Source organism: Streptopelia decaocto, assembly GCF_964273445.1.
Source record: "Streptopelia decaocto genome assembly, chromosome: 2".
In the NCBI taxonomy this organism is placed as follows: Eukaryota; Metazoa; Chordata; class Aves; order Columbiformes; family Columbidae; genus Streptopelia; species Streptopelia decaocto.
In genome coordinates, this window is record NC_138655.1 from 115,323,948 (window position 1) to 115,350,752 (window position 26,805).

The following is a 26,805-nucleotide window of genomic DNA, read 5'->3' on the forward strand; positions in this document are numbered from 1 at the left end:
AGAAGGAATGTGCTTATCCAAATGAACACATCTTGTTTTTGTGATGCCACAAACAGTAGCTAGTGGGTGGGACCAGATTTGCCTTTGCTGTAAAAATGCACAGTAACTCTACAAACCGGAGATCGAAGTGATACGTGGAAACTACATCTAGGATTTTGAATAGCCTTGCATTGGAGACTGTTCTGACGAGGCTTAGAAGCAGATTCCATGGGAATCCCAAGGCTCAGGCTTGTACTCGCTGTCCTGTTGCATGCCAGCAACATTCCTATTCACTAGAAGACTTTTTTTTCATGAGAGTAGATGTACCAAAACTATACTACACTTTCTCTAGGGTCAAGGATGCCTTTTTCTCCGTACATGTGGAAGGCCTGTTGTGGATAATGTTCTTCGATTTCTCCATTATTCCTAAGCATTCCGTGGATGAGATAATTTTGATAGCCATTCAAGGGAAGCCTCTTGTCTTGATATAGTTTTTCTCACCAGATAAATTCCCAAACTTCCTGTTTTTGAGTTGTTTTCTTCAAGGCAAGATCCCTATCTGAAATGTAAGTAGTGTTCTGCTGCACTGAAACAGCTTTGATAAGATCTAAAGTGTTCAGTATAACCTAAGGTGTGTTGGGTCATGGCACAGCTTCTTTTTGGTGTGGTTTATTTATCTCTTGCCTTCCATATCCATAGGATCTCAGTGAAGTTTTCCTGTTTCTTCTATGAGTTCTGAACCCATAACAGTCTACCTGCGCAGCTGCAGTTTGAGGTGGACCTGACAAAAAAGGAATTAAGTTGCCTGTAACAAATGACTGCATTCAACATGTTTGCTGTGCTACAAAGCCAACACATTATAATCTTCCTTTACTGTTTCCATCAATAAAGAAGAAAGGTTTCAGTCTACAGCTCTTTTTCGGTTGCTGACAGCATTTTCTAATTTTTACTGTTTGGGTTGAACTTTCCTGCTTTTGACTTTTTCTTTTGGGTGAACATTGTTTTTCTTTTCTTTAAGCCTGAATTTCTTGATGACTTTCAAATACAGAGAGGAAGAAATGAACTTGTTACTGGAAATATAAATTAGGCTTTCATCAGTCCATAGTTGAGATTTCACTGGAGAGCTTTGGGAGTTATACTGCTGTGGTCTGTTTAAAAACAACCAACCACAAAACAATAGACCAACTAAAGAAACAAACAAAAAAAACCCCTTTATCTTGGTTCAGAGGCGACCTTTTAAGCATGCGTTTTGTGCTGGATGTACCATGTGTAATCCCATCAAATCATGCCTTGTGCAAAAACTTTCAAGCTGAAGTCAAAGTAAAAACCTTTTAAGAAAAAATGCCCTTTCAGCCCCTCACCAATTTTGTTTAAAAAAAAAATAAACCCAAACCTAGGAGCTGCCTAAGTAAGCACTCAGAAGTCACCAAATGTGCAGATTAAGACAGCCTTCACAAGGGTGGTCGTTTGTGCTTGTGTATTAATTAACAGGTTGGCTTAGATTGCTTGATCATATGGGTATCTCATCTGCAGAGTTTTTTTTTCCCCTATAACATGCCGACAGGGCCATGTTCAGTAAATGAAAGAACAGATGGGAGGAGTGGACATCACAGGAGACAAGTAATGGTAGGAAAGGGAGAAGGGGATGATGGCAAGGAGGAAATAAGGTTGTAGGCTCAGAAAGGAGGCGGCGAGGGTATGGGGCAGAAAACCACTCTCTAGACTTGCCATTCCTCAAAGGTGTCCAAGAAAGTGGTGGAAATCCTTCACCCCTTCTCTCTGCTGATCTCAGGTGCTCCTTCCTAGACAGAGAGGACAGGAAATAGCTTGGCAGTCAGTGTGTTTCCTTTCCTTTTTTTTCCTGTGATTGATTGGGCACTTGTCTAGACCAGGACCAGAGGGAAGCTAACAATAGGACCCGAGGGGTTCATGGAGCTGTGGAGGAGGATGTGGTTGCAAGACCTGCTTCTCAAAGAAACCAGCCCAGTCAGTAATGGATTAGCCAGTGGCAGGGGAGCATAAGGAAAGGAAAGGCATGAGAGCCTAATAGTTCCCATAGGGAAGTGCTGCTAAGGAAGGGTCAGGTGGAAACGTTGCTCTGCAGACTTGGAAAGGTTAACTCGAACTCCCATGGACTGGGGAGATGACTGCAGGGTTGTAGAAGACAGTAACATGAGCTCTAGCCACAGGAGGGCTCCAAGGGTGCTGTGATTCTTTGGCAGCACCTTTGTTCGCTGTACTTTTTACTGTTACCTCGAGTTTAGTAGTTATTAGAAAACATCTTCCATTTGTGATCATGTCAGACGAGATGCAGCAGTAACCCTTTAGCACAGTGAGATTGTCTACTTTTAGCTGAAGTTCTACTTTTATAAGTTGTGAAGTGCAAAGAGAGGTTTCACTTAAAGCATGTCTGTATTTAAGTTTTGTGTGTGTTTTTTTTTTTTCCTCCTTCCCTTTCTAGTATAAGCAGTTACCAGAAGGTCTTATCCCTCCGACAACACCCAAATTTGCATACGGGAGTGTTCACTTGCAGAAGGTAATTTAACATCAGTAATACACCATGTATCTTATTGTAATGCTGTATGTTTGTTTTTAGTAGAAAATGTTTGAGGGTGTCATGGCAGTCTCTGGATATCATACAATATAAAGAGGAAACCTTGAAAGCATCCTTTCAGGAAGGATGGAGCAGAGCTTGAAATTTATCTCAAGTATTTCTAGGCATTTACATTTTGAAACATGAAACACTTATCAATAAGACTTTCAAATTTATTGAGAAGTTTCTTACAAGGTTTGTGAACATCTGTGGCTGATGAGAGAAATTAAATTAATTTCCTGCCAAGGGAAAATCATGCAGAACCCGTGCCATATCCTTTCTGACAACAGTGGTGTAACTGGTCAGCACATGAGTAGATGGGGTTTGTCCATAGCACCATCATTTTAGGACCAGTGACAATTTTCTATGAAATATGGCTGAGAACTAGGTTCCTGCAGTGAGGGTAGAGGATGGTTTAAGGGGGGCAGAAGAGGCAACAGGTATGAATTTGTCTATATAGATTCTGCTGGGCACAGACAAGTTGTTTTGAGGTGGAGGATTACTGCAGTTGATGTGCTGGATACTATAATTCATAGTGCTTTGACTCTGTGCTTTTAATTTTGACAGCCACCTTTCCAGTCAGCAGCGTATCTGATCTGTTACACACGGCAGCTGAAATGTTGCAGAATTTGGTAGTGATAAGGCTTTGCAGATGTTTTCAAGTCATCCCACTCAAGTGGTGGGCAGAAATACTTTTTATATAGAAGTGATTCACCAGTGAAATTGAAACAGATCTGTATCATTTTCAGGAACCTTTGAGTATCTTCAGACCTTTTTAAGGCAGGGGTTGCCATGTGAGGTTTCATTGAACTATCTTACGTTTGGTGGTGACTGACAATATACTGTTATCAGTACACCCACTGCTTCTACTGCTGTCGTAGGCTGCCAGCATTTGGGAGCCTATCAGTCTGATTTTTGACTCTTCCATCTTCTCGTGGTTCCCAGCTCGCAGACAGGGCTGTCCAATTTCAGTAGAACAATGAACTTTCATGCCTTCAAGAAATGAATGCTGCAGGGTTCCTGGCCCACACACCTGTCTTACAAAGGAGGAGTCAGATGACTAAACTTGCTCAAATGTCGCAGCTTTGACACAGTCATCATACTGGGAGCCCTGTTCCTGCAATTTCTCACCTTCTAGACTTCCTGCTTTTTTGAGAGGAGGTGTCTGACTCTCCACCCAGCAGTTTCAGGAATCTACATGGCATGTCTGAAGTGCCAGGTGTGAGGTTCCTGTCACTACCCGTACATACACTGCCATCTCAACTGAAGACATCTAGAATTGTTTTATGGCAAGAAGGCTGCTTTTTGCAGCTTAACTTCAGCAGCAGTTTTTTCTTCTGCTTGGTTACTCTGCGACACAGGATGAATCTCAAATCACAGAGGGTTCATACCCTCCCAGCCAAAGCTGTCCTCCCAACTCCATCATGTGCTCTAGCCCCTGCTGGGACCAAGCCTGGTGCACCTCATTGTATGGAGAAGCCTGAATGCGTTGGGGTGAATATAAAAGAGGGAATATTCTAAATAATGAGACTTAGCTTTGGTAACAGTAAACTTCCCAACTATATCTTTTGCAGTTACAGTGCTGAAAAAGTACTATGTGAAGCTTCACTATGCAGTCGAGGTCCAGTAGTCAGCCTGCGTGCAGAGTATTGAATCTGCTACAGTGGACCAACTCCCTTAACATTTTTGTGGAAAGGAAGAGGGAAAGGAGCCTCCAGAGTATTTTCAGGAGTCATATGCTGTAATTTACAGAGGTGCATGTAACCAGAGCAGGCTAATCTTCCCCCCCACCCCAAGATATTCTGTGACTATTCAGTCCTCAAGTACCTGATCAGCTACTCAGGACCTAAATTTGAAGAAAAGAGATCCTTGCCTTCAGTGGTGCTGCCTGTCATATTTGCTGGTTTTGGAGGTTTGCAAATAGGCTGCCCCTGATTAAAATAACTTAGCAATTCAGGCTAGTTTGGGAGGGAAAAGAAGTAAAAAATAAAATTAAAAACAAGTGAACAAAAAAACCTCCCCTGCGGTTTTCTGATCAGGCAGTTGTTCATTTTGAACTGTTGAATTCTATTAAAGAATTCCCCAGGGTGGGGGAAAAAAAAGGTAATTTATTAAAAGGTGCTGGGGACACTGACGTTGCTACAGAAGAGCAGAGGCCAGGAAAGCAGGTGATAAGGAAAAAGTCTTCTTACATACATGCAAAAGAGAAGTGTTGAAGATAAGGAATGAGGGCTGGCAAAAGCAGAACAGCAATAGATGGGCTCAAGAAATGTGAGCAAGATGACAGTATGTAGGGACTTAAGCCCCAGAATGTGGGCATCACCCTTTCCAGAGGGAAATCAATGAATCTTGGTGCCTGCGATGTGTCTTTGTGTCCTGGGAGCGGGTAGTAGTTTCTGGTCACCACTTAAAAGTGCCCTGAGGAGTGCTTGGTCACAAGGAAATGTCTGTCCTAGCCCTGCAACCTACAGACCCCCTAGGTTCTGGACATGTCCCCAGTTCTTGGGATGTGGAGAGCTCAAGCAATAGCAAGTAGCAGGTAACACTTATGAGTTGGAGACAGAAAGAAGTTAAGTAAACAGGATGCTGCCAGTAGTTGATATCGTTCCTGTTGGAGCTATTTTGTTTCTTGTTTTTTTTCAGGTTTGATCTTACACTTTGGTTTTGAAGATAAAAATTATTGCTATTTTTCATTATTAATAGTAGGCATCTGTTGTTTTACAGGTTGAATTTTTAAAAATTCTTGACAGTATTTGTAATTTTCAAATTTACTGTTAAGCTTCTGTTATACTGATTGCCCACTAAGTAGCAGTCAACAGGAACTTGCAGCAAGAGCAGATCTTTTTTTTTTTTTAAACACACCACTGAAAAGCGAAATCTGAACAAAAATAATCCATTGAAGTTTCAAAGAAACAAGCATCTACCAGCCCAGTCCATGAGTGGATCATATATGGTTGACTTGTATTCAGAACAGAAGCCCTCTTGGTAGCAGGAACTTTAAAAAAAGTCAAGCAGGCACATGTGCAACTGCCAGGACTCAGTTCAGAGGGCACAAAGCAGCACTTATTGCCAGTTCGTAGCTCATTCAAGTGACCATGGGTGTCTTAATACTACTTTGTTTCTGATTTCATTGTCTACCTGGAGCCAAGACTATTCATGCTAATATGATTGTTTAGTTCCCTAAATCAACTCTGTCAGTGTCTGTGCAAAAATCCTTGTCTCTTGCTTCACAGCTGTTGTACAAAACCCAGCAGTTCGGTCTCTCCCATGGCCTGTCGAGTCCAGCATATTGCTTTGACATGACTGGTGCCCTTAGAGGAGCACAAGGAATGGGACACATACACAGTCCAGACCATTTGGAGAATTTTACTCTTTGAAAGCTGATTCTTATTTTAGTTACAATGTTTAAACTGAAAATGTAAGAGCAAACTATTAATACTTTAATCAAAATTTTGCAAACCATCATTTGACTGAGAGCCTTCTCGCCAGGGTGAACATGCTTAGCTATGGACTAGTGAGGGTGGCCCAACCTCCAGGTGGTGATGGCATCACCCTTTGTATGGTTTTGGCCTCTTTTTGCTTTCTTCTTCTTTGTTAAAGAGTTGAGATAAGCTAATATCAAAAGTCCATTTAGGTTTATGTGTATGTGCTCATTGTAGTTTAATGCTGGTGGACAGCTAAGCCCCATGCAGCTGCTCGCTCACTCTCCCCTAGTGGGATGGGGAGAGAATCAGAAAGGTAAAAGTGTGAAAACTGGTGGGTTGAGATAAAGACAGTTAAATAAGTAAAGCAAAAACTGTGTACACAAAGAAATAAGGAGTTCATTCACCACTACTCTTCAGCAGACAGGTATTCAGCTGTCTCGGGAAAGCTGGGCTCCATCACATCATGGTTACTTGGTGAGACAAACGCCATCACTCCAAACATCTCCTCCCTTCCTTTTTTCCCTTCCCAGCTTTTATTGCTGAGCATGACATCATATATAGTCTGGAATATCCCTTTGGTCAGCTGGGGTCAGCTGTCCTGACTGTCTTCTCCCAACTTCTTATGCACCTCTGGCCTGATTGCTGGTGGGGTAGTCTGAGAAGCAGAAAAGATGTTGACTCTGTGGAAGCAGCGTTTGGTGGTAACTAAAACATTGCTGTGCTATCCAGACTGTTTTCAGCAGAAATCCAAAACATAGCCCCATACTACCTGCTATGAAGAAAATTAACTTGCAGCCAAAACCAGTACTATACTAAAGAAATTGTGTGCATAGATGATCCATACTGACATCTGTCACATACAGGATTCACACAAAGTAATGTACATTTTAGTATCTAGTTTAATATTTCAGCACTGCTGACTTGCATGTGCGCTCTGCAAAAACTCAGTACTTCTGTTATTGAAGTAGCCTCAGAAGTTTGTATTGCTGTGAATGCACTTACAGTGTACAGTTTTACATTACTTCAAATGCCTAATTTTTTTACATTTTTCTCAAGCATTTGAAAGTCAATCTGCATTTAAGAAGTATTTTGAATGTCTGGTGTGTAATTACCACTCAACAGTGACAGTACTTCTGGTGAAACAGGCTGACACCTTGTGTGAAAACTTTGAAAGCACTTGATTTGTTGAGCTTGTAAGATGCCCAGCATATTGTATACATCTTGACTAACATCAGATTGATAGCAGACTTTGAGAAAGAACTGTAGATGGATAGGAAACCATAATGACAAAAGGAAATTGCTGATGGCAATGAAAATAAATTTAATTGTACTCGTAAGTACTTATTTTGCAAGGTACTTATGCATGTGACTAGCCTAAACCTTGCTCCCAGTTTCACTAAAACCAGTCCAGCTACTTCTCTGTGATACTGAATTGCAGCCCTAGGGTTGTAAAAATCATTTAAGACTAAGTAGGGTAAATTAATCTTGCATAACTCTTGATGGAACCAAATAGTATCCTTGCTTAGCTCAGAATGATTCCAGAGTAACTCACTGGAAATCAGTGGCATTTTCCCTAGCTGGATTATAACTAGTTGAATACAATTTAATAATATTGTTGTTTTGTGTTACTTGTCCAGAGCAGTTGTGTTTGTTTATAGAACTTTTGTGAGAAACTCTTGGGTTAGTTCTCATTAAACAATAAAAAGTCACTTTTATTTTTATGAATGCATAGCAAATTTAGAACATCTGGATTTTAAAAACATTGCTCCACCTGTAGCATGTTTCTATTGTATTGTTAATGTGCCTATCAGGTTGATGAAAGGGCTTAAGATTTTTTTGCTTTCTGGACAAATGCAGGTAGGTGGCTGGATGTGCAAGGTGTTACATTTGGATTGAAATTTACTGTCCTTCATATATCTGCTTTTTCTATGCTGCAGGTGGGCACTGTGGTGGAGGTTCTTGACAGGCTGTCACCTGCAGGACCAGTGAAAAGCACTTACCCATTAACCTTTGTTCAGCTAAAGCAGGTGAGGATTTCTTCAGCAGGCACTTGGCAGTAATTTTATAAAGTTTATTTGAACAACCCTCTGTACTGTATGGCTCTTCTTATGTCCAATGTCTTAAACCTTACCTCAGCACAGAAGTAATAGTATCATAAAGGTTTCCAGGATTTTTGCATTGGAGACTTTTCCATATTCTAAAATTTTGTTGTCTTGCACCCAAGGTTTTCCTATTTCCATAAATGTATGTATATATGCCATCCAGGCTTTCACCTTTATCTCTCTCCTCTCTGGAGTATTGATTTTCATTTTCTTAAGAGACTCTTTTTTTATCCTTCTTTTTCTTTTTTCCTTCACTATTCATTTTCCTTATCCTGGTATTTCTTTGCCTCTCCCTACCTGCTATCAGAGTGAGCATGGTCACTTAGACACCAATTTCTCATATAAGTCAGGGGGCCTGGAGATCGGGCGGTGCAATCCATTTGACACTTCTATAGGCCTCCTACTTACATAGTAAAAGAAAAGGACTACAAATATGTGGTGAAGCAAGAGAGAGAGAGAAACCTTTGGGAGCAACTTCTTAGAGTTGTTGCCATCCACTGTCAAAGTCATTCACCCAGTTGGCTGAGATAGGAAAAATACCTTTCTCTGCATCTTCCTGTAACTTCTGCTGATTCGCAGTCTTGCTGTTTTCTCTCTCTGTCAGTCTCTGCCTTAGTTTCCCTGTCAATTTTGGTGACCCTCCATATCTTCCCTCACAGTCAAAGATCTGTCCCTTGCTGCTAAGGGGTTGCCTTTCCCTTAAGGTTACATGGCTCCTTGGTCGCTTCTGCGCCAAATTTTGCAGAGACTGGACCATGGGTGCTAATTGCCTGCAGCTAAAATAAACTACTCAGAGAGAATATGGTGATTGTAGTAGCTGGGGGAGGGAGAAGAGAGGGGACCAGTTCACCACGTGCCGGGGATATGGCATTAGTCAAGCAGGGGTTCAAAACTCAGATCTTTCCTTTCCAAGCCATGAATACAGATGTGTGAGAGAAGCTGCAGGTGGTGTGTTGCGGCTGGATGTAATTTCTAGTGGGCTTTTCTGTCACATCCTCGGGCCTTCCTGCTCTTAGTACTCTGCTTAGGAGAAGTTCTGAGAGAAGATGGCAGCCAGTGGAACTTCCTAGTGTGTTTGGTTTTTTTTCCCATTCTCTCTCCCCCCGTTTCCCCTCCTCCCCCTCATTTCTGGGCACCTTGTTGCAAGTGTAATTCAAATATAATAATTATAGCAGTATGAAATGGCTTACTCTCACTTCTTCCTGCCGGGGTTATGTTCTAATCCAAGTCTTGAAGATAAATGGTTTTGTGGCTACTGAGTGAAAGAGATTATACATTTTTTGACTTGTTTTTAATTTGTGTTTCACATTGTGATAAAAAAAAAATTCTAATGAATGTGACTTTTTTTTTTGGCTTTCCTGATAGGGAACTTAGTGAAAAATTTTCCAAATTGTTCCTGATGTAAATCAGGTAGTTTTTAAAATGAGGTCAACTTCATGAATGTGTCAGTTTATGGGCACTGGGTGACAAGTGCATTTTCAACCTTGTTATATAGACGCAGTTATGAAAGTATCTTCCAGCTATCTTTTCATTGTTTTTAATGAAGAAATTATACTGTCAGTCATTAACTGCTTTATTTTATTGAGGAAATACCTTCATAGCTAAGTCTCTTATCTTTTAGAGTTACGTAAATATTCTGATGAAACATTTATAAATGGAAACTCTGTGGAATTTATGCCCGTTACTTAAAGGTCAAAGTGAACTCTAATCTGAAGCTGGTATCTGTGATAGATGCTATCTGAAGTGAATTAAAGTTAACGTTTCAATCCGAGAGTGTAGGCAGGAATATGAGATGTTTCTAATTCATGATCTGAACCGAAGCTACGGAATGACTGGGTTTATTAATCTGTTTGGTGTCTTTTCCTTTCTTTTTTTCAGTATTTTGGGTTTGTGCTGTACAGAACTAAGCTTCCAAAAAACTGTACAGAGCCAACACAACTGTCTTCACCTTTAAACGGAGTCCATGATCGGGCCTATGTCTCTGTCAATGGGGTAAACGCTGTTTGCTGATATTCATTTCTGCTATGAGTTTTATTCACAAAAGTCATGGATACAGTCTGCCTTTTTTTTTTTTCTCCTTTCTCCACCTTACCAAAACAACTTTATTAGATAATCTTCCTTAACCAGATGAAGAAAGTAAGGAAGTATATAGTTGATTAATACTAAATGTACATATTCAAAGTTCAGAAAATATGACTGTTATTTCTAATAAATTGTATCAATTTTTGAGATATTTGAATGTTGATACAGATTCATGACCAGTGCCGGGGGGAAACACAAAACCAAACCAACCAAACCACCAACAAACTACAAGAAGGGTTTACTTGCAGGTTGATGAAATACGTTAATGGGATATATGCTTGGTGGCTTTCTACAGTATTTCCATATTTTTTTTCTTTTTTTTTTAACTTCTTTTTTTCGTTCGAGGGTGGGGGGAAATGGAAACCTGAGCCTGTCTTACCCTATGAAACTGGCTTCTGACCACAAGTTTTAAAAAAAAAAAAAAAGTTTATTCTGCAGGATGTGAACTTTGCCTTTTTTCCCTTAAGCAGGGTTTTGTTCCTGCTTAGTGAGAATTAATATAAATTAATAGACTTTGATAGCCTATCTTTTAATTATTCTTTGACCTGTGCTGACTTTCATCACCTTTGTGTCCAGGTCAATCTCTTCTTTCCTTATGTTGTGGGAGTGGAAATAAATAAAGCTAAATATTGATGCAAACTTAATTGGATGATGAAGCTCATTTTAGTCACTGATCTTTCCAAAATCTTTTCAGTCACTAGACTAAATTTGGGAACTTGCTTTTTGTGACTCAGCTGCATCTTCTAACAGTTGATGGAGTTAGTTGAATTCAGCTAAGGAAAGAGATGGTGTCAGATAAATGCTGTGTAGTAGCACATCCAGTTGATGTACTACAATGTGAATATTGACATAGCAGCTTTTTGTATCTATGTGTGCTTGCATGCAAGAGGAGGAAAGGAAAACTTCTTTTTAACTTTTCTTGTTTGTTTCCTTTGTCCTGTCCCTTTTCTTCATGCAAGTTTAAGAGACAAATAACAGGGTTGTGTTCTTTTTCAATGGTTTTCTTCTTCCTCTTGGTGTCATTCATATAGATTCCTCAAGGTGTCCTTGAAAGGGACAAATCGCTTATGATAAATATAACTGGGAAGGCTGGAGCAAATCTGGACATCTTGGTAGAGAATATGGGCCGAGTCAACTTTGGTAGATACAATAATGACTTTAAGGTAAGTAAAATCAATTGTGTTACTGGATTGTGGTGGCTTTTCCTCTTTTCCACAGGTTAAAAAAGGAAGTAGTAGATTAGAAAAAGCAAAAGGCTCAGAATTACACAGCTGTAACTTTACCTCAAAATTTAACTACATGATAGGTTTCATTTGAGTTTTTCCTGTCACTGAATCATAGAATACTTTGGGTTGGAAGGAACCACTAAAAGTCACCTAGTCCAACCTCCCTGCAATGAGCAGGGACATCTTCAACTAGAGCAGGTTGCTCAGAGCCCCATCCAGCCTCTGAAATTGAAGTAGGATTAGAACTGACAGACATCTTCTAAATAGTTTTTGTTGGTTCACTTACGTTGTTGGCCAAAGTGTTGCCCACAAGACTTTCAGGTTGAGTTGAGCCTGTAGCTAACATTTCAAATGTGTGAAGCTGTTTGGATAAACTCCAAAAATGACTTGGAAATCAGTTGAGAACTTGGTCATACTTTGAGAACTGTGAGTCCTGGAGTTGTAGTTGTCTGTATATGTGTGTATATATGTACACTTTTTTAATCTCTTTCTATGTCCTATTTCATTTGTTAGCAGCATACCCTTGCAATATTTTTGGTGTGGCTTGGAAAGGCTGTCTCACGAGCACTATCTGCTCCACCATGGACCTCCATGGTCTACAGGGGGACAGCTGGCCTCACCATAGTCTGCACCACAGGTCTGCTCTGGCACCTGGAGCACCTCCTGCCCCTCCTTCACTGACCTTGGTGCTCAGGGCTGCTTCTTTCCCATTTTCTCTCTCCTCTCTCACAACTGCTATGCAGTGGTTTTTTTTACCCTTTCTGAAATATGTTATCATAGAGGTGCTACCAGTGTCACTGATGGGCTCAGCTTTGGCCAGCGGTGGGTCCATCTTGGAGCCAGCTGGAACTGATTCTGTGTGACATGGGAGCAGTTTCTCGCATCTTCTCACAAAAGCCAACCCTGCTGCCCCTGCATTACCAAAACCTTGCCACGTAAATGTGGCAAACGTGTTCAGAAAGCTTGTCAGGTGTTTAATGACTGTCCAGATTAATAGCTGTCTGATGATTGTGGTGTCTTTTGTTGCTAAGGTGATGCAAGGTAAATCAGAAGCTTCTTTTTCCTCTCAGTCTAAATTCTGTCTGTGACAGGTGTCTCAGAGCAGAATTAAGACTTGTCCAAAGTGTTTCTCAGTTAGTTTTGATGCAAAAGTTGGAGAAAGATAAACAATACAGGCAAGAGAGGCATGTATGCTGTGAGGTAGGATTTTTAAGGTAGGGAAAAAAGTAAAATGTGGATGCATCTTTACTAGCCCAGTTGATGAGACCACAAACTCTGGTCAACTTTGGGCCTGTTAAGAGAATCTAGTTCTGTCATAAAACAGATTCTGAAGAGATGTGCAAGATCGTCAGTAGGCAGAAACTCCTATTCTCACACTTGCATTTTACTACCATGAGAAGGATGGGCCTGTTTGCATAACTGAAGGATATGTTGGTTATAAGCAGCGCAGAATAATTGAAGCTGAGACTTGTTTTAAAGGAATCTAGTTGACCAGTTGTCTTATTCTTAAGTGCGTTGTGGCAAGGACTTCTAGGTGTATCTCCAGTTATGCTAAGACAGTAGTCAGGGCAAAACAATATAACTCTCAGCATTTGCTAAGCTGGTAGACTACAGGCTTTCATGATATAAGAAAGCAGTTTCCCCTTCCTTACATTTTGGAAAGCATGCAGTTCTTTAAATACTAACCAAAACCCACTAGATATATGTGGGAACTATTAAGATGTATGAAAGCCTCTGAATTAAAAGCGTCAGCAACAGAGGCTTTTCTGTGCTAGTGACATATAAATTCAGTGAGTTGCCATAATGCCAAGTCTGTTCATGCTGTCTTTTCAAGGCATCTTGCCTTTATGTGAGTGGCAAGAGAGGGCAACTTGTTCCCCAGTGTTTTGCCTTCATGTAGAGGCAGCAGAAATGTTGTGTTTTATTTATTTAATAACAGGCCAGGTGATAAGGAAACCTCTGTGCTTAGTGCTAAATTAAGATACCAGAGTAGAGGGTTAGAGGTTGAATTAGGGAGCTGCTCAGTGTTGCTGTGGTTAGCTGAAATTCACACTTAGGTGAGGGTTTCAGCCTTCTAAAGAGTGAAAGCAAGTTTAGTAGACATGTGCAGTGTGAGGATGATCCTCTAAAAGCAGGATCCTTCTGTGTAAAAAGGCAGCCTTTCTCAGGTAGATTTGGAATATGCGTATTGCTTCTCCCCGTAGAATTCCTCCTTTAAGCTGTTCTTTGTGTTGATTTGGAAAACTGGGTATAACTATACCTTGGGTTTTAGATATTTTGTGCTTTCAAAAATAACTTCAGGGGAAGAGGTTCCTACCTTGTGCAGCCTTCCATTTTAAAGCAAATGGGGTAGCTTTTCTGGGTTTCGTTTGGCTGGTTTTTGTCACTTTTTTTGAGCTTGAAATGGAACTAGCTTCTAGCTTGTGGGAAGGAATCTTAAAAGAGTTTTGGTTTTAAAACATCCTGCTGATCTAAGTCTTGTTGATGAAGGACACAAAGGAAGGAAGAGTGTGGTTTCTGTTGGTTTTTTTGTTTGTTGTTTTTTGGTTTTTGCTTTCTCTCTCTCTGTTTTTTCACATGCTCACTGCCACCTGTATCTTTATTTTACTTGGAAGATTTATATCCATATCTGCACCGTTATGCACACCAAACTAAGAATGCTTAGTAGGCACTTTATCTCATTTGAAAAATCACACCATTCGTATTGCCTAAATATGGTTTTAGGGAGACAGGTTAGAAATTTTAGGTTAAAGTTATGTTGCATCACTTCAGTTGATTGCTAGACAGAGTTAAGTCTAGGTTGTGTAGAAAACTTTTGCTGCTTAACTCTGTACAGATATTTTATTTTGACAGAAGAAAAATAAGTTCCTGTTTTGTAAAGTGGGCATCTTGGTAAAGGAAGAGAAAGCCGATTAGTGCTTGTACTGATGATGAGGCTTGTGGAGTCAGTGCCAATGCTTATTAGGCATCAGAACAGACACACGACATAGTATCAGCCCTCCAAGGCCATAGAAAATGTAGTTTTGCTTGTTCCTCTTCGACATGTGATGTTTGTAAAAGAACTTAAGTTGCGCTGCAAAGCAGCTTCTACACAGGATCTATTCAAGCAGTTATATGGATGTAGCTGCATTGGTTTAAAATCAACCCCTTGCATTACACTGAAACACAACTTTAGAAACTGTTATCATAACACAATTAGGATGTGTGCTGGGGTAACTTAATGTTCTTTTCACCCTTCTTAAATCATTACCTTAACTTGCTTTTGCATTCATTGCACGGGTACCCTGGTGTGCTGCACACGTGATTCATAGAAATGAAACAAGACTCTGTGGGCTTGAAGCTGACTGTAAGCTTGATGTATTTTACTGAATCAGGGTCACAAAGCATGTGTCTTGATTTTGTGATACTGTATGTTAGCTGTAGAAGATTTGTAGGAACTCAATATTGTTTTCTCTGCTATTGTGCAGGTGGTTATCTTGGGTTAGTGACTCATTGTTACCCAATCTCCTGATGGTATCTCAAATTTAAAATATTTGATACTTTCCCCCCTTTTTATTAAACCTCAGGTTTTGGAATTGTGTTCATGTTTGAGCAAACCAGAAATTTTCACAGTTACAGGAAAAAAGTTTGAAAAAAAAAAAAAAAATCTTGGGCATCAGTGAAAACTGAATTCTTTGAAGAGGAACAGATCTTCACAGGGGGTAAATGAAACCCTTTATTCTTAAGCAAAGCTTAACACTTGAAGACCAGGTGCTTGGTTTTTTTCATACACAGATTGACAGCTGTTGCAAGTGCTTTGATTCAGTTTTTATTCCTGACTGATTTATAGTTGTAGCCATAAAAATCAATAGCTTGAAGCTAATTTTGTTATGTTTTGGTGTTTTGTTTTGTTTTTTTCTTCCTCCTAGGGTCTAGTTTCAAATTTAACTCTTGATCAAGATACACTTGTCGAATGGGAAATTTATCCTCTAGACATAGATGGAGCAGTGAACCATGGCCGCCTTGACCAACCAAAGAGATTTGTTGGCAATCCACTGAGTTATGAAGTGCCTACTTTTTACACTGGTAGACTTTCAATTCCTGGAGGGATTCCAGACTTGCCTCAAGACACCTATGTCAAGTTTCCTGACTGGACAAAGGTACAACTTTTTGCTGTAAAATCTTAAAGTCCACTCAGAAAGCTACTGAAACCCCTATGGACAATCAAAGTCAACTTCTCTTGTAGTGGTTGTAGTGGTGGGGTTTCTCAAATATATTGAAATGACTAGGAAATGGTTTAAGTATATTTGGAGATAAACCATTAAGAGAAGGGAAACATTCAAAAGATACATAATTTTAGTCTAGAAAGTGGAGAATCACACAGAGAAAAACCTAGTTTTTTCAACAGTGAGAAAGATGAAATGCTGCAATGAGTTGTGTTGTTTCTTGGCTTTTCTTTGTCTTGAGATGTTGTTGTGGTTTAACCCGGCAAGCAGTTAAACACCACACACAGCTGTTTGCTCACCCCCTGCCCCATAGGATGAGGGAGAGAATCAGGAAAAAAAAAAACAAAACAACAACAAACAAAAACAAACAAAAAAACCCACCAAACCACCAGCCTTGTGGGTTTCAATAAAGACAACTTAATAGGACAGAAAGGGAAAATAATATTAAAACAGCAACAATAATAACGGAATGCATAAAACAAGTGATGGACAATGCAATTGCTCACCACCCATCAACTGCCATGCAGCCAGTCCCCAAGCAGCAGTTCCCCTGGCCAGCTTCCCCTAAAATATATACTGAGCATGATGTCATATGGTATGGAATATCCCTTTGGCCAGTTTGCGTCAGCTCTCCCGCTCTGCCCCCTCCCAGCTTCTTGTGTACCTGGCATGGCATGAGAAGCTTAAAAGTCGTTGAATACTGAGCATCAACTAAAACGTGTATTATCAACCTTATTCCCATTCTAAATTCAAAACACAGCACTATACCAGCTACTAGGAAGAAAATAAACTCTATTCCAGCTGAAATCAGGACAGATGTGGAGCAGAAGCAGCTTTTTGGAGGGAGGCAGTAAATAATTGCCTTGAGATAAAACAATTATTCTGGAAGAAGTGAGATGCTATGCGACACTTTCCTGGTTATATTGATTGATTGAAAGTAACTAAGAACATATTTTCAGTGTTGTGTGAGGAACTGTGGATCCTGTTACAAAGCATGGACAGGCCTCCCCTTGGAGGCCTAAGCATTTAAGTCCAGGCTTCAGTGATAGTGTCCAGTGCTTGTGATAGTGTTAGGTGGCAGAGTTATTACTTTCTGAAACAACTATTTTACTGCTATTAAAAGAGATTAGGAGAAGGAGTTGCTAGTGTTCTATCTATAGTGTTGTAGTGGTGAAAAACTTTCCAATGTCCAGGAGACCATGATTCGTTTCAGGCACTTAGTATTGCTGGCAACACGCTTGAATGAGGAAGTCTGACTTAGTCCCTGTTCCTATATGCGTGCGTATCTCACACAGTCACTGAATAAAATCCAAAAATAGCTCTTTGCACAGGAACTGGAATCTGAGACTTTTGCAGTAAATTCTGTGACCCAAATTAAAATGAATTAACCCAAATGAATTTTAAGTCTTCTTCAGGAAGTGGGATGACCATACCTGCCTGTTGGCAAACTCATATTTGATATGACAAATGAGTCCAAGAGTTCTTGTGTATTTGTGGGAATTTTTCCTCTGATCTATTGAGTGTAGAAACCTGTTTTATGTAGTTTGTATACCCTTTAAAGCAGTCAAGGTGAAGAGATCCCAGATAAACAGTAAGTAGGACTGTTGAATTGATCCTTCAAGCTTTATATGGATTGGACCAAAGTTTTAAACAAGATATCCAGGAGTAATAAGATTGAGGTGATACTGGGTGTGGAAGCTGAGACTTCCAGATAACTTTACCAATGAGCAACTGCCTTTAAGGCAGAAGGCCGTAAGGCTTTAAATTCTACACGGTTGCCCACTGGATCTGGGCCTTAAATCCTCGAGTAGCACTGTATAAATTGCTGATGCCAAGGTGTGAAGAGGGACTTTTAATAGGGGTTAAAACCCACCTGTTTGAGTAGTTGGAGAACCATGGAAATGGCATGTAACCAAGACAACATATGGTCCTAATGGTGATCCTGCCTTTGCATATTAAGACAAGGAATATGGCCTGCTGGATGAAGGGTGCAGCATTAACAGTCGTGACCTGTGTTGTAGCTTGCTTGCCTTCAGTGGTTTTTAAACTCTTCACTATTAATAAAGCTTCCTCCACTATCACTTGAGGAAGCATGATGCCCATAAGCGTATGTGCCCCTGAATGTCTGGTTAGATTTATCGGACTTTTTCTTCAACAGAAAAGAGAATTTGGAGCCAGGACTGTTCTTGATTTCTGTGGAATCATGGGTTGTAGTTGCTGACCCTGCTGAAGGAAATCCTGTTACCTAAGATAGGGATCCCCTCTCCCTTACTTTGTCTAGGGCATATTTATTGATAATGTGTATAGTATCATAATTTGCTGGTTTAGGGCATAGAAAGGTGTGCAGTTTTGAGATACTGCAGCATTAGTAAGGACAGTTTGAAGTTTAGAAATCAAGTTCATAGCTTAACCGGAAAAATGAGTTACAACCGATGACTGATTAAGATCAGGAACAGAGACCTGTCTGATCACACCTCCTGCATAAGAACTCTAATGCACTTGATTTCTACAGTAAACTCCTACTTCCCACGGGGTTACAGTCACTCTCTGTAGTAGGTAGGCTACTGTCTGGAGGGCCTACTCACTAAGTCATCTTGTGTGTGGGGAGGTTGCATTCATGTCATATGTTCTAAAACTGCTACAGAACCAGAGCAGTGAGCTTGAATAAATAGCGCTTCTCTTGCCTCTTAATACAGCATAACCAAGCCACAAAGCAAGATAAACTTGATTTAAAAAAAAAAAAAAAAAAGTTTGAGGTCAAAGTTGATTAACACCTTGGTAGAACTGTGCAAGATAAGATCTCATTTGCAAATGTACCAACTTCTTACAAAATTTCTCATGTGAGTTTCATAAAATTTGTGTTCATAAATGCGTGGAAAAGAAAACACAGGAAAAATATCTCTGAAACAGCTTGAACAGCAGTACTCACTATATCCCAGTTGCACTTCTATAAATCCTTTAAAAATATTGTTCTGATTTCAGCTATCCCAGATGATTTTAGAAGTCATCAAGTGCAGTAAAAGTCCTTACTTGATTCAGACTATTTTATTATTTTTATAAGTTTACTTCAATGCCTTGAATTAGTTTATTTTTCCTCTATGTTCTGGTTACCAAAGGCCAAAGCAAGAGGGAAGACACAGACACTGTTATCTATTCCCTGCCTTTTTCATATCCACTGGACTCTTGTCTCATGTGGTGAAAGGACACTTAAGAGTGAAAGCAAATTATGTGTACAAATCAGCTGTATCTCCTCCTTTCTGTCTTGTGTAATGAACCAAGATTCAGTGTAACTCAGTAGGAGTCCATTTACAGTTTTACTAAACATTCTGCAACTCATCAATTCACAGACTTTTGGGAGAATCTGCATTTGTGGCACTTCAATGTGTCTGTTTTGTGGTGTGTAAGTGACTGTTTTGATTTTTTTTTTTTTCCCCTTGCCTAATTTTGTTTTATCTTTTGAACTTACAGTATTTATAATGTTAGAACAGTATTCTAAACTGGGGATTCTGGCCACCTCCACTATAAAAAGTAATTTAAAGAATTTGTATGCCACGTTAACCACAATTTAATTGAACTTAAATTAGTGCTAGCAGACCCCCAAAGATTTTAATGGTTGAAAGTAACTACAACAAAATACAGTACTCTCTTGCTGTGTGATTTCACAAGTTCTTTTGTTGACTAAGCTATTACAAGTACAATAGACATCTGAATTTCATGTGCCTAGACAAGCTGTACCTTTTTAATGGAATCATGCAACAGGAAGGGGCTACCGAGGTAGTGTAGTTTTACACTTGTGCAGAGAGCCAAGGCAGAATTAGGATCTGCGTTTTTCAATTGTGAGTTCTTTCTCGTTTTAACAATCAGCTCCTAGCAAATACAGTTTTCAGGTTTGCTTCAGTCTTAAACTTGGTGCAAAATTCAGCGCCAGGAACTTACAATTTCATTTTCCTCAGTATTGTAATATTTTGAAGTTTCTGCAGTTTTTAACCACTTTCTTTTTAAATACTAATTATAGCTTTAACTCATCAGGGAATATAGATTCTTTTCACTGTCATTGGCTATTCTCTTGAACAGATTTTCTACCCTTGTGTTACATCAAACTGAAATATGGAGGAAATTCAATTATTATGTGAAGAGTGTTATGCTTAAAGCTATTTCATCCTTTGATCTCTGTCAAATCATTAAAATGTCATTATTTCTTCTTTCTCAACAGGGGCAAATTTGGATCAATGGCTTTAATCTTGGTCGCTACTGGCCAGCTCGTGGTCCTCAGTTGACGCTTTTTGTTCCAAGGAATATACTTGTTTCATCAGTGCCCAATAACATAACAGTGTTGGAGCTGGAGCATTCTCCTTGCAGCACCTCGGCGTGCGAGATAGAATTTGTAGACAAACCTATTATCAATGCAACCACACAGTATGAAAAGTATGACTCCCGACTCTATCGTAGAGACAAATTGAACCATCTATAGAACCATCTAGAATGACTCAAGCATTTCCTTATCTTTCCCCTGCTTTGTTTCTCTTTCCCTCAAACCATACTTCCCATTTTTGAAGCCTTAGTGTTAATTTTAAATCTGCCAGAGTTGAATACTGAAATTCTCTTGAAAAATAAAAGCTATAGATTTAGAATTTGCTTTGGACTGTGAAATTGAGCTCACCTGGAAGATAACATTCACATCAGAGTTCCGAATAGATTAGACACTTCCAGCTGGTTTTATCACTTGTTGTTGGTATAAATATCATTTTAGTCTGAACAGACTCACTGCGAATGTTGAGTGGACCTCAGTTTTTTTTCACCTCCATGAAAGTGACCTTAGAAAATTTTCAATTGGTTTCTCATGAGAACAGTGAGAAGAACTGTGGAAGAGAGCACTCAAATGCAAGCTGGTCCAAACAGCAGTAACATTGAGAAGGGACTTGGTAATCTGCATCTGTCCCTTTTAACTAAATTGATAAGTACAAGGACATACATAAAATTTAGGCTGTTTTGGTTGGACCATAGCCTCTGATTAACCTGCATACAGAATGTAGTCTTAAAATGAGCCATTTTTCATTTCATGGATCCTGTTTTTCATAAACCAGAACCTTGGAAGTGGAAGGCTTTATATTTCAGTTCTCTTATAGTCATCTTGTAGTCACATCTTCTGCTTTGTTCCATGAAACCGATGATCTTTGTAAGTGCCTGATATTTGCAAAGATGCACAATCTGTCAGTAAAGCTGACTTTCTACAGCAGAAAGAATCTTTGTTTTGATTCTTATGATTTTGATGTCAATCATGCACACCCCTTGGTGAGATTTAAACAACAAAAGATTAAGATGGTGGAATCAGCTATTTTCATAATCTGTGGTTTCTTCCTTTGATTTTTTCCTATCTGGAATTATTAAAATGATTCTTTAATGATTAAATCCTCCCTGTGTGTGTTTGAGAAGGAAAAGGGGAGAAGGAAAAGTTATGAGCAGTTGCAGTATTAAGGGAGAAATGAGGTTGTAAAGTTGCTAAGGATGAAGAGTTATTTATGTTGAACTAAGTCTCATTTGTTTTCTGTGTTATGAAGATGTGTGTGAAGAAAAGCAAAACAAAGTAGCTGCAATGGGCTGTATGGACCCTGTGCAACACTTTTTTGAGATGGTCAGTGCAAAAACCTGATTATTTCTTATCAGTTGATGAGGACTGAAACTGTCACTGTAAGAGAGAATGAAAAGGAGCACCCGTCGTTTGAGTATCTACATCTCTGCCATGTGTTTGACGTGTGTTTGGGCTTTCAAACCAGATGCCTGTGGTTCACCTGAGCCAGAGAGCTTCTCCTCTTAAACTCTTACCTCAGATGCAAAGTCTAATGGCTGGGGGCTGTGTGTTCAGTACCAGACACACTTCATTCTTGGAATAAAGTGGTCTGCTCTGGCCCCCATCCCTATGCAGACCCTGGAGTGTGCTCTGCAGGCAGTTTATTATGAAGTAATAATTATCTTAGAGCCAGGCCTTGAAAATAAGGAATGGAACAGAATTAGTTTCATACCGGTTGTGGGTTTTGTGACTTGTGACAGTACTATTTAGGTATTATTCCTACAAGAGTTCAGTGCTTCAACAACCGGGAGTATTTTTATTTTTTCTGGCAGTTAGTACCATGAGGGGAGTGGAACTCCTGGCTCTCATTCTAACTTAATTTCATTTTGCATTGTACTGGTGAAAATGTAGTGTAATCCATGAGACTTCCCTTTTTGCCACAACTATGTGCAATATTACAAGCAGGCTTTGCATTGAGGATTACAAACATGTGTCTTGTTACGTGGAAGAACAACAAGAACAACATGAAAAAAAAAAGGCTTAAAGTTTGTTGAGTAGGGTTCTAGACAACTTCATTAACACACCAGCCTATTTACTGCTTTCAGTGAAGGGATCTCTTGCCTACAGAAAGGAACTGAAAGTTGGGGCCCTGATTCCTAATCCTGGTTTACCTACATGAAAATACCTACTAGAGGTTGCCAAGCGTGCGGTGTTTCTTTGAGAATGCTGAAGGGTAGATCTGTGTGATGAGGGACCTTCAGCATGGCTACCAAGAAGAACCTGTTGACGCTTGCTGCTCCTCTGCTTGGGGTTGTGTCTGTAGGTGCTGGAGGAGGGTGTTGTGCCCTTCTTGTGCCACATGCGGTCACTGTGCCCACACCGCTGCTGCTATTGCAGTATAAGTTGGGGAATGAGCTGTTAGAGAGCAGTGTAGGGGAAAGGGACCTGGGGGTCCTGGTGGACAGCAGGATGACCATGAGCCAGCACTGTGCCCTTGTGGCCAGGAAGGCCAATGGCATCCTGGGGTGTATTAGAAGGGGGTGGTTAGTAGGTCAAGAGAGGTTCTCCTCCCCCTCTACTCTGCCCTGGTGAGACCACACCTGGAATATTGTGTCCAGTTCTGGGCCCTTCAGTTCAAGAAGGACAGGGAACTGCTGGAGAGAGTCCAGTGCAGGGCAACAAAGGTGATGGAGTGGAGCATCTCCTTTATGAGGAAAGGCTGAGGGGGCTGGGTCTCTTTAGTTTGGAGAAGAGGAGACTGAGGGGTGACCTCATTAATGTTTACAGATGTATAAAGGGTGAGTGTCACAAGGATGGAGCCAGGCTCTTCTTGGTGACAGCCGATGGTAGGACAAGGGGTAATGGGTTCAAACTGGAACACAAGAGGTTCCGCTTAAGTATGAGAAGGAACTTCTTCTCAGTGAGGGTGACAGAGCACTGGAACAGGCTGCCCAGGGAGGTTGTGGAGTCTCCTTCTCTAGAGACATTCAAAACCTTCCTGGACACATTCCTGTGTTACCTCATCTTAGTGTTCCTGCTCTGCCAGGGGGATTGGACTGGATGATATTTTGAGGCATTTTGTGATTGCACAGCTGGGACTTGCCCAGGTTTCCTAGTCTTGACACACAGTCCTCCAGGGATGGGGTGTGTGATACAAAATGGGACAGCTTAGCATTTGCTCCTTTGCAGTCTCAAGCAGCTCAATTATTTTAATATATCTTCCAATGTCGTTCTGTCAGCCATGTATGGGGTAGAAATAATATTGGAATGAAACCTTTTGACTGAGGGCAAATGCATAGGAAAAGAGGAACTGTGGGGAGTTACCTATCTTACCTTGACCCAGTGGTCAAGGCACTGGTCGGTCTAGTTTCAATATATTTTTGAAGGGCATGGTGTGAAAACATTGTCAGACCCCTGGCTGGTATCTGTTGTGTAGCTGTGTGACCAGTTCCAGATGCTGAAGCTCAGCAGGATGGTCTGTCTGGTGGAGCCAGCTGCCTTCTGAAGGCATGGTAAGAAAGAATGTTCCTAACTGTAAAATTGAGGCTACTTAAATCCTCCATGCTGCCCTGTCCTTGGGAATTAGCAAGTGCTTTGCTGGCACAGCATCTGAACAATGGCCAGGGTGTTATCTAATTGTTGCAGACCAGTGCAAACCTGGTATTTAGTCCGAATCAGTTTGTAAGAAGTGGAAATTTTACACTGGTCCCACCTGGAAGGTAGGTGTGATCTTGGCAGTTCTATAGGGGAGTGGTGTTTGAAATCTGCACTTAAAGTGTAGCTGTAGGGGCTCAGCTTAATACAGATATCTTTTTCAGCCCTGGAGTGTGGTTTGTAAGCTTAGACTGTAATCCTGCCTAAGCATGAATGAAGGTCTTTTAAACGTGATTATTTGGGATGAATGAACAAGCAAGTGAACATGCACAGTATAGTTGAATTATCTTTCTTAATCTATGCACAAGACTACTTTTCCCCTTACGTTGATAACATAATTATCTTCCTAACTGTTGACCAAAATTTCACAGTCCCTGAATCACAGGGTTGAGACTTGACCTTGTCCATACCCCTTCAGATTCCATGCTCTCTGTAATTCTCCTGTGCAGGCAGCTCTCTGTCTCCCTGCTCTCCCATCTCTTTGGGGGCTTCACTGTGCCTATGGTTGCCTTTTACAGTTTTTATATGAAATATTAATTTGCACAGTTTGAATGTTTACATGAGTCTGACTCTAGGAACAATCCTCCTGACTGGACAGCAAACACTGTCTACCTAAAAAATGTGTCAGGTGTTCAAAATGGCAATTATGCAAGAAGAATCTTGTGTTCAATAATGTGCTCTGAAGGAGCTGATACAGTATTATCCAGACTGAGGAGACCTGTTAACAAAGCACTTAAGTTTGGACTGTGAGGGGAAAGAACCTACTCTCTTTGGATGGACTTGCTTGCTTTGATGTGATTGAGTGACTGACTGGCCTATTGCAGTTCCCTTGTATTCTCATTTCAGATATATTGAAATCACTGGGAACAGCAGCATCTCCACACATATGAAATGGATATTCTTACAGTTTTCCTAGCATGTACTTCCTGGAAATCCATCCATGTTTGAGCAATTAGCTCGCAGTGCTGACAGATCCTAACCCGAGCCTCTGACAGCAGCTTTGTTATTTACTGGGCCTTGTTCCCTCTGTACCAGCAGGAGACTACTTGAGGACGTTTTTCTGTTACATGGCTTTACAATAACTCTTCTTCTTCTCTTTTTTCCTTGCAAATGCTCTAACTTCCCAAGGAACTGCTGATATGAAGTCCCTGCATTTTCATATCTTCTTGTATATATCTTTCACAGACTGCAAACACCATTTTAACAGATAATACAAGATTGAAGGTTTGTGAGGCCTTATGCCTCTCTACCCTAACCCCGTGTCATCTGTATCTGAAGTTTTCCCAGTGTATTTGTTTAACTTGTTCTTCAAAGTTACCTGTGATGGAGACCCCGGACTTCCCTGGGCAAGCTGTTCTAGTGTTTATTGTTGGGGAAACTTGTCAACAGCTAACTCAAGTCTTCATTGCTGTATGTAAGCCAGTTAGCAGTTTCACTGTCCACAGCCAACATGAAGCATGTCTTTGTGCCCCAAAACTGTTCTGTGCTCTCTCTGTTACTTTCTTACCTCCCTGATGGATTTGATTTACAGAAATTTTAAGAGGTGTGGAGCAACACAGAGAAGGCTCAGCAATTATGTGAAAGGGTAGCCAGGTCCTGAATGTCCTGGTCCAGGTGCTGCAGCAGCTTTTCTGAAAGAAATGGCTGAACTGCAAGAGAGCTGCTTTGCAGGCCAGGGCTTAAAAGCGTTGGTAGTCAAACTTGAGGTCCTGGCTGGAAGATAGTGCGACAAAAAGAACTGGAAGCTACGGAAGAATGAGGTTTGCTTTAGTGGTTCTCCTTCAATGAAAAGGCAAAACTGGACAGGAAGAGATCATCTTGGGACTTGATGCAAAGGACCGAATGGAAAAATGTTGTAAAAGATGTCATGGGGGTATTTGTCATACTTTTTCTGAATAAAAGTGTATATGTTTAAAAATCGCTTTTTGGAAGGTATTTTCTGTTGCTTGTTATATTATTAAAGATAGGAGTATCCAGCTTTGGGAGAAGTCTTGAAGGTGTGTGTTACCTACAAGGGATTTCACAGAACCAGTGCTAGTGTCAGGCACTTGGTAATGCAATCCACTTTCAGTGGGATATACAGTCTTTGTGGCCAAGAATCTATTTAAGAATTCCTGTTTTGAACTTTAGCACATATCCCAGTCCCTCAGGATTCAAGTATAGGTAAGACTTCAGAATCGGGGTCTTGGGAAAAATCTGACTTTTAACTGTGTAGTGGTGTCATGGGAAGCCCAGTCTTGCTCATGAAACTCCCCATCATGCATTCACAGAAGACTATGCAAGTGTTGTGATAAGATCATTATCTTGCACTTTGGTAACATGTTTACAACTGCATGACCGTAATTTAGCCTTTTGAAACTCAACAGAAAGGGCCTTCTGTTAAGTACAGTGGATCTGTTTAATACAGTGCAAATCCAGTAGGGAAATGCAGGCAGAATCCATGGTTTGAAAAGATTTTTCTGCTAAGTTTCTTTAGTCCTTTTAAGTGTATACACTATTTTTTAAAAACATTTTTTTAAACTTTGTGCTTCTATACTAATAATAACCGAGCATTTTCAGTGTTTGTGGGCCAGAGCACAGATCGGAGCACAACGTGGGGAAAGGCTGAGCAATTGTGGGTCATACCTCTAATGCTGTAGCTAACAATTTTTTCTGCTCTGTTTCCTGTTTCATTCTTCCTTGAGCCTTACTGGTTCTTCCTCTTATGCTAGGCAAGTCTTATGTGTCAAGAAACTAAAAAGATTTCCTTCAATGTGCTTTTGGTCGCCTGAAGGGGAGTTGATGGAAGTGGTGGAGTTACCACCTTGGAGGTGTTTAAAAGGCATTTAGACAAGGTTCTTAGGGACATGGTTTAGTGCTAGAGTTAGGTTGTGGTTGGACTCAATGATCCTGAGGGCCTCTTCCAACTGAAACAATTCTATGATTCTATCTACACCCCTTCCACCTATCCTTAGTTTGCAAGCTCGACGAAGATGCCTTTGCTTCCAGCTTGCTTATGCCTTTCTCCTTTCTTCCAAATCCCATTCAGAAGTTTGTTTCTCAGGTCCCACAAATCTTGGCCATGTGCACATGTTGAATGCTCTTTATGGACCTCCAGTCTAAATTTAGCCAGAAGTCTCCCCTCGTTGTGGACTTGTGCAATAACACTCTCCAAAGCGTTTGCCTTGGGAGCAGGTGAATGGCTGCGTTGTGTGTGGTGGCTGCAGGATCTGGACATGTTCCTGCGCTACAGGGGAAGGGGCCTTTTGAAG

At 40.5% G+C, this 26,805-nt stretch overlaps 1 protein-coding gene across 1 annotated transcript in view; it reads left to right on the plus strand.

Annotated features, from left to right (window-relative positions):
* GLB1 (galactosidase beta 1) overlaps window positions 1-25,476 on the plus strand; it is a 51,840-nt gene extending 26,364 nt beyond the window's left edge. The window contains exons 11-16 of the mRNA XM_082044784.1: window positions 2,441-2,515; window positions 7,935-8,024; window positions 9,978-10,091; window positions 11,213-11,344; window positions 15,316-15,546; window positions 19,826-25,476. Coding sequence (XP_081900910.1) covers window positions 2,441-2,515; window positions 7,935-8,024; window positions 9,978-10,091; window positions 11,213-11,344; window positions 15,316-15,546; window positions 19,826-20,083 — 900 coding nt within the window. The 3' untranslated portion in view covers window positions 20,084-25,476. The remainder of the gene's footprint in view (window positions 1-2,440; window positions 2,516-7,934; window positions 8,025-9,977; window positions 10,092-11,212; window positions 11,345-15,315; window positions 15,547-19,825) is intronic.
* The last annotated feature ends 1,329 nt before the right edge of the window (window positions 25,477-26,805 follow it).